This window comes from Schistocerca serialis, chromosome 9, assembly GCF_023864345.2.
Source record: "Schistocerca serialis cubense isolate TAMUIC-IGC-003099 chromosome 9, iqSchSeri2.2, whole genome shotgun sequence".
In the NCBI taxonomy this organism is placed as follows: Eukaryota; Metazoa; Arthropoda; class Insecta; order Orthoptera; family Acrididae; genus Schistocerca; species Schistocerca serialis.
This window is the reverse complement of record NC_064646.1, coordinates 126,767,574-126,781,569: the sequence shown is the minus strand read 5'-3', so window position 1 is coordinate 126,781,569 and position 13,996 is coordinate 126,767,574. Positions and strand designations below refer to the sequence as shown.

The 13,996-nt window shown below is 49.0% G+C and overlaps 1 protein-coding gene across 1 annotated transcript in view; it reads right to left on the bottom strand.

Moving 5' to 3' along the window:
• Positions 1 to 13,996, bottom strand: part of LOC126419414 (43 kDa receptor-associated protein of the synapse homolog) — a 100,192-nt gene that overhangs the window by 62,967 nt on the left and 23,229 nt on the right. Inside the window, exons 3-4 of the mRNA XM_050086603.1 lie at positions 11,009 to 11,160; positions 5,839 to 6,145 (exon numbers count right to left, since the gene is read on the bottom strand). Coding sequence (XP_049942560.1) covers positions 5,839 to 6,145; positions 11,009 to 11,160 — 459 coding nt within the window. The remainder of the gene's footprint in view (positions 1 to 5,838; positions 6,146 to 11,008; positions 11,161 to 13,996) is intronic.

The window sequence follows — 13,996 nt, the reverse complement described above, 5'->3', positions numbered from 1 at the left end:
CAAATTGTATCGAGCGGATGGACGTGTATGGTTATCGTGGCAACCTCATGAATCCATGGAACCTGTATGTCAGCAGATGACTGATGAAGCTGGTGGAGTTCTGAAATAGTGTGGGGCGTGGGCAGTTGGAGTGATATGAGACCCCTGATACATCTAGATACGACTGTGACAGGTGACACGTACGTAAGTATCCTGTCTGATCACGTGCATCCATTCATTTCTTGATGCAATAATTTATCAACAGTCATATGTATTGTAGAAATTTATTTTATGAACATAAGAAATTCATAAAAAAAATTTCTACAGTACATACGGCTGTTGGCAAATTATTGCATCAAGAAATATATGCCAGTCGTTGTCCCATGGTCCATAATGTATCAACAAAGATGCATCCATTCATGTCCATTGTGCATTCCGACGGACGTGGGCAGTTTCAGCAGCACAATGCGACACGCCACACGTCCAGAATTGCTACGGAGAGGCTCCAGGAACACCCTTCTGAGTTTAAACACTTCCGCTGGCCGCCAAACTCCCCAGACATGAACATTATTGAATATTCAGAACAGCTCTCCACCCCTTTGTACTCTTACGGGTTTATGGGCAGCTCTGCAGGATTCATAGTGTTATTTCCCTTCAGCACTACTTCAGGCATTAGTCGAGTCCATGGCACGTCGTGTTGCGGCACTTATACGTGCTCGCGGGGCCCTACACGATATTCTTTGGCTCTTCAGTATATGTTTGTACTAAAATTAGTTTTTAATCAAATTTTCGCTTGACATTTTCACTCTGCAGCGGAGTGTGCGCTGATACGAAACTTCCTGGCAGATTAAAACAGTGTGCCGGACCGAGACTCGAACTCGGGACCTTTGCCGTTCGCGGGCAAGTGCTCTACCAACTTTTTTTTTTTTTTTTTTTGGCAAGTGCTCTACCAACTTTTTTTGACCGCTTTTTTTACCAACGTTTTTGTCTTTTTTTAAGTTGCAGGTAAGGAGAAAACAAATAAAAACCTCTTGCGTATGAAAATAAAAGACGACATTCTTCGTAAAATAACACAATATCCATTGAAAACGTAAAACATAAAAGGTAGCTGTATTTCCGCAACGGCCTTTTTTTTTTTTTTTTTTTTTTTTTTTTTTTTTTTTTTTTTGTTACATGTGTAAGGAAAAAAAACTTAGAAGAGGAGGAGAAAAGAGAAGTGAAATAAAATAGGAATACTTTCCGCGCCATGCTCCACTTTGGCGCGCCATCACAACAAAATGCATTCTATCATTGACCATTAAAGGGGAACGTGGGATCGTCCAGTCTTGGCTGGCACAGTTCGTTGAGATTCCAGCTTTGAGGCGGGTTGGTGAAAATACTCTGTAAATAGTTCGCGAAAGTGGCCCGATAGTGTCGATGTCGGCGAAGGGTGTGGTGATGTACTTGGAGGCGTGTCCAAAAGTCCGCCGGATCGACGATGTCGTCGCGGAAGAGGTAGTTGACAGCCATGCCACTGATCCATGTGATGGCGTGCCACTTAGCCGATGGAAAGTAGGTCGAGTCGGGATGTATCATCATGGTAGGAGAAACGTGATGTGGTGGCACTCGCAGGTAGAAAGCTACAATCTTCTGTGCGAGGGTCCAGACAGCTGCTGCTGGCCCACACTCAAAACGGGGTGAGTCCACCAGTTTGATGCGATGCAGTTTCTGTCTTGTAGTATACTTGCCGTTGACGAGAAGGTACCACATAGAGGTGGTGTTAGTGGTGTGATATGGTTGGTGGATCGCTTTCCAAACTGTAGGCCATGAAACCTGGGGTTGACGTGTTTCGACGGGGTTGCGGGGTGGAGACTTTCGGAGAAGGCAATAGATGTCGCGGGTGGTCGTCTGCCTGGTCCTGGGGAGCTCGGTGCATATGTAGCTATACTCCAGAAAGAAACGGCCGATATGTGACATCTGAGGTGGGATGTGTACCAGAGACGTCGGTGGGCGCCTCGAAACAGGTGCGAGCTCAGTGGTCAACATTCCAGTAAAAGTAGCATTTTGGCTTTTCCATAACCGGAGCATAGTATTGGTGCCGTTGACGAGAAGTCTGGACGTTGCTCCACGAAGGAGCCGCATAATCACTTGCGTGAACGGCAGGGGAATTGCCATTCGGTCCATCACTGCGTTGAGGAATGTATGATTGACGCGGTCAAACGCTTGTTTGAAGTCGATGGAGATTAAAGCGCCTGGCAGTCGCGAGTGTGTTGCCACAGCGATCACATCTCGATATTCACTGCGGGCTGTCTGTATATTACGATCGCCGCCTAAGGATGTTTGTTCGTGGGGAACAATGTCTCGTAAGACATGTTTGAGTCGCACTGCTAGAAGGCGTGTGAAAATCTTGAAGTCGGAATTGAGTAACGTGATCGGCCGATAACAGTCGAGTCGTGTTCCTCCTGCGGGTTTCGGGACTGGTACAAGTAAGCCTTCCATGAACATTGGTGGCGGGTTCGCCGCGCCGGACAACAGTTCCCAGTACATGACCCTCCACCGTGGCAACATCAAATCTTGGAAGGTTCTGTAAAATTCGAGAGGTAAACCATTCGGGCCGGGAGATCGATTCAGAGACCCTTTGCGCCACAACGCCTTGGACGTCGTCGATGGTCACTTCAGAATCAGGAGGGCTGCAGCTGCTGCGTGTAGAGTACCAAGTGTCTCCTGGGCAACCTCAGCAACGGCCTCTACACCGGCAGGTACTTCTTGATAGAAAAGTCTTTAGTGCGTTGTGAATGCATCCGCAATGGTAGCTTGCGATGTCAGCCGTCGTCCATCAGGTAGGTCTAAAGTTGACATTAAAGCCTGTCTGCATCGACGAACATTTTGAACAATATGGTGCATAGACGGCATCTGGTCAAGGTTAAAATCTTTGCCTTGATGCGTTGAGCTTCTTTTAGACGATCCGGGGATGGGGGATGATCCATGAGTTCACGAAGAGCGCTATAGTAGAAATCAGTTGTGTGGTGATTCCACCTGGCTTTGGCTCTGCCATAGTGTGTCAATGTGCGTCGGATGGCCGGTTTGGCGCACAGCAACCACCACTGCAGTGTGGTCTCGTAACGCATAATGCGTTGAACACAGGTGTGCCACGTATCGGTGATCTGTTGTCGACATTCAGGGTCCCGCAGTAGCGTGACATTGAGTTTCCAAGGTCCTGCACTGCACCATATAGATTGTCGACGTAGGTGCATGGTACAGATGTAGATGTCATGATCCGAAAAGGCAGACGGCCAACGTTCCGCGTCGAGGAGAACTGATTTCAGAGCGTCAGAGATGTATATTCTCTCAAGTCGGCTAGCGGAGTGGCGCGTGATGTGTGTATACCCCGGGCGGTCGCCGTGTACCACTCGCCAAGTATCGAGGAGACGAAGGCGGCAAACGAGGAAGCGAAGTTCCGGACACGTGGTGAAATGGGGGTATTGGTCTGTGCGCTCGAGAACACAGTTGAAATCTCCGTCTACGAGGAGATGATCGTATCGGCCGAGGAATAAAGGCGTGATATCTTCTGCGTAGAACTGGGAGCGATCCCTCCGTTTATCAGTGCCCGATGGGGCGTAGAGATTTATGATTTTGAGTCCTTCAAATGTTATGGCCACCCCTCGCGCCGTTGGGAGGTATGCGACATCGGAAACTGCAATCCCTTCTCGTAGGAGGATGGCTGCTCCTGTGTGTTCCATAGCTGCAGGGGCGGCGTACGTCTCATATCCATAACACCCAGTCCAAGTTGCCGTCCTCAGTTCTTGTAACAGGGCGATGTCGATGTTCGCTGCTCTTAGCGTGTCACGGAGCAGTTGAAGGTTAACGTGGGAGCCGATATTATTAGTATTGATAGTAGCTATTCGGTACGCCTGATAGGAGATCCGTGCTGCCGATAGGTTCGTAGCTGGTGAAGATTGTCGTCGTGGATGCGTGAAGTCCATAGAAGTCGCAGGAGTCGCCGTAGAAACTTCCCCAATTTTAGTGTTGGTCTAACGGAGGAACAGATCTCATTTCCGCATCAGATGGAGGTGGGGAACCTGTGTCATCCGCCCCTGAAAAATGCCCGACAGGTTTGACATCGGCGAGAGGTGGCAGCGCTGGCCGAGTCGGCTCAATTACGTCGGTGACAACAGGCGTGCTATGTTCCATGGCTTCTGGGCGCGGGACTAGCGCACGATCTCTGTTGGACGGTTCACCGTCTTGTGGATGACGCGTCTCCGTGGCAGAGGAGAAAGTGTTATCGTGTTCTCCGTCAGAGTGATGTGCCATCTCTTCGTCCTGTGGAGGAGGCTCAATGGTCGATTCTGACGTCTTGCCCCGTTTTTTTCGTCGTTTGGGCGACTTCTGCTTTCGGCAATGAGTTTCGGTGTCTGAGGAAGGAAGAGATTCACGTCGTTCCGGTACAAAAGCCGCGGGTGTTATGATGCGGTCGTCAATCTCCAGAACAGTCTCGTTGGTATCCTTGTGATCTTCTAGAGTGGGCGTGTCCGGCTGTTGGACATGTTCACGGGCGGCATCGCCGGTGTCAAGGTGCTGGGACGTGTCCGGATGTATCGGACCAGAGAGACGCCCATGAACGGCGTCTTGAGAGGGCTGGACGTGCAGTGTCGCCGCATAGGTGACTGGAAGGGTGGTTGTGGTTCTGTCGGTGTTCGTGTCGTCGTGCCGTAGTTGTGTGATGCGGCATTGCAGGAATTCATTACTGACGTGGCTTTCTTAGCCACAACCGGAACATGTTAGAGGTTGTCCGCCGTAAATGACCACCGCACGGCAGCCGCCGATAGAAATGTACGATGGTACGTGCCGTTTGAGATCGATTCGGACTTGTCTCACACCATTAAGCACCGGATACGTCGTAAACTGTGCCCATGTCTCGGCTACGTGGCTCTGGACTTTTCCGAACGGGCTTAGCGCCGCGATGACTTCATCTTCATTCACCTCGAAAGGCATTTCGGATACACGGATCGTCCGAAGGCCAAGTCCTGCATGGTCGACATCCACAGGCCCGACGTTTCCGTCGGAGTGCCGAAATTTTAGTCCACGTCGTGTCCTTTGAATAATCTCATTGCAGGCAGCGTCGGAAGTCATCTTAAAATAAACGTCGCTGCTAATGATCGATAGGTGTATGCCGATGAGTTCGTCACGCGGGATCTTCACGTCTTCGCGTAGGAAGCGTTCGACGGCCACTGCTTTGGGTCGTGCGTATTCATTTGAGAAGGTGAACTTAAGAGTGTTCTTCCTGTAAGAGTTGGCCGTTATATGTTGATCGACTAAGAAGCGCGGAGACGAGGAAATAAACAAAACACTCCGCGCCCGCAGCGGCGTGGACGGCCGAGCGCGGTGCGCACTGCTGCCCTACCGAACGCAGACTGCCCGCCAACTGAGCTACCCAAGCACGATTCACGCCCCGTCCTCACACCTTACTTCTGCCAGTACCTCGTCTCCTACCTTCCAAACTTAACAGAAGCTCTCCTGCGAACCTTGCAGAGGTAGAGGACTTGCTCGCGAAAGGCAAAGGTCCCGAGTTCGAGTCTCGGTCCGGCGCACAGTTTTAATCTGGCAGGAAGTTTCAAATTTTCGCTTACTTGAAGTTTTTTTCCTCCGTTCCTCCCGATTATTTGAACTTCTGTTATTACGAACTCTCGGTAATTTGAATTTTTTCCCCGTCCCTCGAGTTTCAAAATATCGAGAGTGGATGTTGGATATAGTTGCTTTGAGATGATGAGATTAGCACAAGATTGAATAAGTTGGGAGTGATTGGGAGATTGAGCAGTGGAGGAAGTGTGTGTGTGTGTGTGTGTGTGTGTGTGTGTGTGTGTGTGTGCCGGAGTGACTGACCTGCAGCTCGAGCGCGGGGTCCTGGATGGCCTGCGCGATGTTGTGGGCGCGCTGGAAGGAGTCGAGCGCCTTGCAGAAGCCGGCCAGCTCGAGGTAGACGGAGCCGACGGTGAGGTGGACGTGGCCCGCCGTGCGGCACTGGTCGCACTCGTTGTACAGCGAGTGGCGCGCGTAGGCGAGCGCCCGCTCCAGCGCGCCCAGGCGCTCGTGCGCGCGCGCCAGGTTGAGGTACGCCTCGGCCCGCAGGTTGGGCGAGTCGGCCTCCTCCGCCAGCGTCAGCTGCCGCTGCGCCCACTCCACGCTCTCCCTGCACAGCCGCGGGCGCACCACTACTCACCGTCCGTCACCCGCTAATGTGCTGCTGCTGCTGCTGCTGATGATGATGATGTTTGGTTTGTGGGGCTCAACTGCAAGGTCACCAGTACCCGTATCCCAATTTTTTGACAGTCCAATTTTTAACACAGTCCAGTCTAGCCACCGTCACGAATGATGATGATGATGAAATGATGAGGACAAATCAAACACCCAGTCGCCGGGCATGTGATGATGATGCTGCTGCTGCTGATAATGATGTTTGGTTTGTGGGGCGCTCAACCGCGAGGTCACCACCACCCGTATCCCAATTTTTTCACTGTCTAATTTTTAACAGTCCAGTCTAGCCCCCGTCACGAATGATGATGATGATGATGAAATGATGAGAACAACACAAACACCCAGTCGCCAGGCAGAGAAAATCCCAACCCGGTCGGGAATCAAACCCGGGACCACGTAATATAGAGGCAGCAACGCTAGCTGCGGACACCTGGTAATGTGGATGCACTTTTCGTGGCACGCTCTCAAACACTTTCCCTGTACAGTGCTAGAATCATCAACACCAGTGGCATACTTGTCTTTGTAATACAAGCAATCTTTCTACATCAGGTGTATTCACGGTTGATCACGGTTGGCAGCGAACAACCCTCCAACACCAGTACTGTACTTGCGATTCATCTATGCGCTTCTAACACAGATTTTTTTCTGGACTGGTTCAAATAAGTCTCGTGTGGTTAGAAAAATAGTACCCGTGGCTCCCGGATCCCAGTCCAGCTGGGGTGCAGGAAATAAGCTCCTATTATCAGGGAAGAACCCATTCCTTCTGATCAAAGCTGTTAGTAACATACAAAGTTCTACGAGGGTTGCCCAGAAGGTAATGCACCACACTTTTCCAAAAATTAATAATTAATTGAAACCCTCACCTGCCGACAGGTTTTGTTGATATACCTCGATGGGGACAGCCGAAAAATGTGTGCCCCGACTGGGACTCGAACCCGGGATCTCCTGCTTACATGGCAGACGCTCTATCCATCTTATTTTTAATCTAATTTTCTCCTCTATTATTCGTTGAATTTGTTCGGGGTGGACGTCCGATTACACCCATTTAAGTTCTTTGTTGATCCGTTCACTCAGTTTTTTTTTTATTACAGGGGGTAGCTAACCCTCCGACCGAGCACTCTGAGCTACAGTGCCGGCCAATCCATCTGAGCCACCGAGGCACACAGTTTCAGCTGTCCCCATTGAGGTATATCAACAACACCTATCGGCATCTGAGGATTTCAATTAATTATCATTTATTCTAGAGAAGCTGCAAGGTCATAAGTGGTATCTGTTCTTTCGAGAACAGCTGCTATCTATCCAGCCACTGACCTTCGCCTGTGCGAATGCGCACAGGTTGCCCGAACTCTTACAGGAATCGTCATCTTAGTGTGCGCGAGTAATGAGTGGATGGGCAAATATCTATTAGATACATTACGTATGTAGATTGTGGACATTTGGGAATGTGGGTATCATGGGAAGCGTGCAAGGGTTAAGTCCCTGCAGTCGCGCTATTCATGTGTGTCCTCGGTAGCTCAGATGGATTGAGGGTTTCATTTAATTATCATTGCCGGCACGGTAGCTCAGCGTGTTCGGTCACAGGGTTAGCTGCCATCCGTAATAAAAAAACTGAGTTAATCGATCAGCAACGAACTTAAAACGGATGTCTTACGACGTCCGCCCCGAGAAGATGCAGCGAACAAAGTGAGACTAAAAAAAAAGATGGGTAGAGCGTCTGCCATGTAAGCAGGAGATCCCGGGTTCGAGTCCCGGTCGGGGCACACATTTTTTGCTGTCCCCATCGAGGTATATTAAAAACACCTGTCGGCAGTTGAGCGTTTCATTTAATTATCATTTATTCTAGAGAAGCTGCACGGTCATCAATGGTATCTGTTCTTTCGAGAACAGTTACTTTCTTCATACATTTCCAACAATTCTTTATTGAACATAATGAAAATTACACACATCAAATAATGCTTTTTATTTACACCCTATTTATCCACGTAATGTCCATCCCGTTCTATGACCTTCCTCCAGTGGGAAAGAAGAGCGCGTATGCCCTGCCGGTACCAATCCTTGTCCTGGTGCCAGAGCCACTGCTTCACTGTGTGAATCACCTCCTCATCGTCCTCAAAATGTCTTCGACGAATGACATCTTTTAATGGCCCAAACAAGTGGAAATCCGAGGGGGGTAGGTCAAGTGTGTCAGGTGTGACAGCCGTGGATGGTCTCCCCGACCACTGAAAATAGTGGAGCTTCGCAGAACCGCCTTTTGATGACCTCATCCGTACCCACCGACTAACTGCACGTCTGATGATGATGTTAAGTTTGTAGGGCGCTCAACTGCACGGTCATCAGCACCCGTACAAAGTTCCAATTTTTACACAGGCCAATTTTTAACACAATCCAGTCAAGCCACTGTCACGAATGATGACGATGATGAAAACACAAACACCCAGTCCCCAGACATAGAAAATCCAGAACTAGGCCGGGAATCGAACTCCGTGATCCGGATGCAGCAACGCTAGCCACTTGACTACGAGCTGCGCACTAACTAACCGTACATCCGTTGACTGCAGATGCTCCATGTGAATATTCCCCACAGTTTCTTTCACTGCAGTAAGAAACTCAATGACGGCACGTTGCTTGTAACGTACATCACCTACAGACGCTATTTTGAAACTGTCCCGCAGCTACGCTATCTGTCGGAAGTGAAGAAAATTGGCGCGCTCACTCAGGAGACATCAAATAATACAAACGTAGCGTTTCGCATTCGTAGTATTGTTTACGGCTCAGAAAAAAATGCGATGTATTACTTTCTGGGCAACCCTCGTAATACATGCTGTACAAATTTTTCTTTCATATGTAATACGGCGAACCGACTCTGATGATCCTGCTGCAGCCTAAGCCTTTTCTGGTTTATGGGACACATATTTCCTACTAAACTAATATCCAGGTTTCAGCTATGGGACGCCTATATCTCAAATTTGTGTATTGCTACATGTAGTGGGATGCTTTTGGAATTTGGAGAAAAATACTGCCGACTGTGGAATAGATACATAGAAGGCTGTGAGCGATCAAAGTGGGCCGCATCTACGAGCTGCATTCAAGTTCTAAGGCCTCCGATTTTTTTTCTAATTAACTGCTCACCCGAAATCGATGAAACTGGCGTTACTTCTCGACGTAATCGCCCTGCAGACGTACACATTTTTCACAACGCTGACGCCATGATTCCATGGCAGCGGAGAAGGCTTTTTTAGGAGTCTGTTTTGACCACTGGAAAATCGCTGAGGCAATAGCAGCACGGCTGGTGAATGTGCGGCCACGGAGAGTGTCTTTCATTGTTGGAAAAAGCCAAAAGTCACTAGGAGCCAGGTCAGGTGAGTAGGGAGCATGAGGAATCACTTGAAAGTTGTTATCACGAAGAAACTGTTGCGTAACGTTAGCTCGATGTGCGGGTGCGTTGTCTTGGTGAAACAGCACACGTGCAGCCCTTCCCGGACGTTTTTGTTGCAGTGCAGGAAGGAATTTGTTCTTCAAAACATTTTCGTAGGATGCACCTGTTACCGTAGTGCCCTTTGGAACGCAATGGGTAAGGATTACGCCCTCGCTGTCCCAGAACATGGACACCATCATTTTTTCAGCACTGGAGGTTACCCGAAATTTTTTTGGTGGCGGTGAATCTGTGTGCTTCCTTTGAGCTGACTGGCGCTTTGTTTCTGGATTGAAAAATGGCATCCACGTCTCATCCGTTGTCACAACCGACGAAAAGAAAGTCCCATTCATGCTGTCGTTGCGCGTAAACATTGCTTGGCAACATGCCACACAGGCAGCCATGTGGTCGTCCGTCAGCATTCGTGGCACCCACCTGGATGACACTTTTCGCATTTTCAGGTCGCCATGCAGGATTGTGTGCACAGAACCCACAGAAATGCCAACTCTGGAGGCGATCTGTTCAACAGTCATTCGGCGATCCCCCAAAACAATTCTCTCAACTTTCTCGATTGTGTCGTCAGACCGGCTAGTGCGAGCCCGAGGTTGTTTCGGTTTGTTGTCACACGATGCTCTGCCTTCATTAAACTGTCGCACCCACAAACGCACTTTCGACACATCCATAACTCCATCACCACATGTCTCCTTCAACTGTCGACGAATTTCAATTGCTTTCACACCACGCAAATTCAGAAAACGAATGATTGCACGCTGTTCAAATAAGGAAAACGTCGCCATTTTAAGTATTTAAAACAGTTCTCATTCTCGCCGTTGGCGGTAAAATTCCATCTGCTGTACGGTGCTGCCATCTCTGGGACGTATTGACAATGAACGCGGCCTGATTTTAAAACAATGCGCATGTTTCTATCTCTTTCCAGTCCGGAGAAAAAAAGTCGGAGGCCTTAGAACTTGAATGCACCTCGTATTTATAAGTCGCACAGTGTGCCTGTTTCCAGAAAATGAAATCAAATCACCATCTTTTCCGATCCAAGAATGTCTCAATTAACTAAACGTGTTACGTTTTACATCGTAGATAATGTTTTGACACGTTACTACCCACCACAGTAATTCTGCCGGCTTGTACATAATTTGTATGTAGTGGGACATACATGCCACTGAAAACTTCAGAGAGAGTAGGAAATATTGCTGTTTGGTATGTCAAGGCCATCCTCAGAGGGGAGAGAAGGAACAGAAACGCAATGTCTCCTGCGCACTTGTTTCTGACCCCATCCATGTAAGGTGATGATGTAGCCTAGCAGCACTCTAGTCGTCTCTACTGCGCATGTTCGTAACTGTTCTCTGCCATAGGCCAGCGGCTGCTGCTCACCTGTACTTGCCCCAGTCCATGTAGGCCTGGTAGAGGTAGCCGAGCAGCGTGAACTTGTCGTCCCTTCTGCGCATGCGCTTGAGCGCGCTCCGCCACTTGCGAACAGCCGCCTGCTGCTTGTGCTGATTGTACAACCGCAGTCCCTGCTCCACCTGTAAAAAGAGTCGTCACATGTATTCTACGAGCTGCTTTTGCACACACTTCTTCAAGAACCAAATACTGGTCCGCCCTGTCAGATGCCAAGTACTTGCCAAGTCGAGTGTCAAACGGAAATATGCGGCCTGTTGACAAATATTTTTGCCTATGATGATCACAAATGATATGTAAGAACAATGTTGTAAAATAAACATAACTTGTGCTTTACTGAAACTGAGCACTGAAATACACTCCTGGAAATGGAAAAAAGAACACATTGACACCGGTGTGTCAGACCCACCATACTTGCTCCGGACACTGCGAGAGGGCTGTACAAGCAATGATCACACGCACGGAACAGCGGACACACCAGGAACCGCGGTGTTGGCCGTCGAATGGCGCTAGCTGCGCAGCATTTGTGCACCGCCGCCGTCAGTGTCAGCCAGTTTGCCGTGGCATACGGAGCTCCATCGCAGTCTTTAACACTGGTAGCATGCCGCGACAGCGTGGACGTGAACCGTATGTGCAGTTGACGGACTTTGAGCGAGGGCGTATAGTGGGCATGCGGGAGGCCGGCTGAACGTACCGCCGAATTGCTGAACACGTGGGGCGTGAGGTCTCCACAGTACATTGATGTTGTCGCCAGTGGTCGGCGGAAGGTGCACGTGCCCGTCGACCTGGGACCGGACCGCAGCGACGCACGGATGCACGCCAAGACCGTAGGATCCTACGCAGTGCCGTGGGGGACCGCACCGCCACTTCCCAGCAAATTAGGGACACTGTTGCTCCTGGGGTATCGGCGAGGACCATTCGCAACCGCCTCCATGAAGCTGGGCTACGGTCCCGCACACCGTTAGGCCGTCTTCCGCTCACGCCCCAACATCGTGCAGCCCGCCTCCAGTGGTGTCGCGACAGGCGTGAATGGAGGGACGAATGGAGACGTGTCGTCTTCAGCGATGAGAGTCGCTTCTGCCTTGGTGCCAATGATGGTCGTATGCGTGTTTGGCGCCGTTCAGGTGAGCGCCACAATCAGGACTGCATACGACCGAGGCCCACAGGGCCAACACCCGGCATCATGGTGTGGGGAGCGATCTCCTACACTGGCCGTACACCACTGGTGATCGTCGAGGGGACACTGAATAGCGCACGGTACATCCAAACCGTCATCGAACCCATCGTTCTACCATTCCTAGACCGGCAAGGGAACTTGCTGTTCCAACAGGACAATGCACGTCCGCATGTATCCCGTGCCACTCAACGTGCTCTAGAAGGTGTAAGTCAACTACCCTGGCCAGCAAGATCTCCGGATCTGTCCCCCATTGAGCATGTTTGGGACTGGATGAAGCGTCGTCTCACGCGGTCTGCACGTCCAGCACGAACGCTGGTCCAACTGAGGCGCCAGGTGGAAATGGCATGGCAAGCCGTTCCACAGGACTACATCCAGCAACTCTACGATCGTCTCCATGGGAGAATAGCAGCCTGCATTGCTGCGAAAGGTGGATATACACTGTACTAGTGCCGACATTGTGCATGCTCTGTTGCCTGTGTCTATGTGCCTGTGGTTCTGTCAGTGTGATCATGTGATGTATCTGACCCCAGGAATGTGTCAATAAAGTTTCCCCTTCCTGGGACAATGAATTCACGGTGTTCTTATTTCAATTTCCAGGAGTGTATAATAGCACGAGACGTATAAAACCTTTAAAATTTCTATAAGGATTTTTTAAAAATGTCCCTCTATTTCACACTGTAGAACTATCTGTTTCTCAACCAGTACGCAGTATTTGAGCGTTGCACCATTTTTGTGATTGCAAATAATAAAGCAGAATTAAAAGTTTTAATTAGACTAGGAAATATTACAGCTGTGAACGTAAGTTTTTGAGCACTTCAACGTAAAGGCATTATCATTTGCAACTTTATTAAAAGTAATTACAGTAGCAACGTGATATATACAGTCAAAGTTCATTAGTAGTAACATTATTATCGTTATTCACGTCCTGTAGTTACGTGATCTGAGAGCAGATGCGGCTATAGAATACGTACAGACATGGTACCACTAATTAGCTTTGCACTGATGTCTGTCCGCCAGATTTGAGTTTCTCTTTAAAGTTGATTTGTTCTTTATCTAAAGACTTTCATTCGTTTTATCTCAGCTCACGATCAGCAACTCTACTCCCAAATTAATTTATAAAAACTTCGTATCAAAATTTTCGTGCTTGAGTCTACAGTCATTGACATACTTGACGAGAAGCTCTACAAGGGCAAACTCGCTCGTTCCCAAGAATCCTTTGGTGCTCAGTCACACGATCAACATGACCTTGCGACTTGGCATCCTTCTATGTGTGGCCTGGAACGAATGTGCATTATAGTTCCATCGACATCTTCTTGGTTATGTCTCAGGAGAGGCCACAATCCGGTGCAGTAGGTTCCAGTTTTATACAAAGTTCAGTAATAATTACGGGGCAGCGGCGTCACACAAAGGTTTGTGCTTTAAACGAATAATTCCGTTGATTGAAAGACTGTAGTTCTCAATAATAGTGGTGGCACGAAACGCAATAATAATCAAAGTCCGACAGCATCGAAGCGTGTCTACACTAAATGTTCGATCGACAAAAATGTTGAAGTCCTACCTGTGCGAACCTGCTGATTTGATACACGAGTCGCCCAGCAACAACTGCACAAGTCTAGGAATTTCGAATCAGTTAGAGAGAGCCTCCCAGACAAAAAGTCACGTCTATGGCTGAAATCTGTCGTATGACCGCCGAAAGGAGTTAAAGTATCGCAGCTTGAAACTTGGTGAAGTTTTCTGTGTACCGCAACGGCAGAAGTGCAGAATTTTCTATGTGATAGAAATCA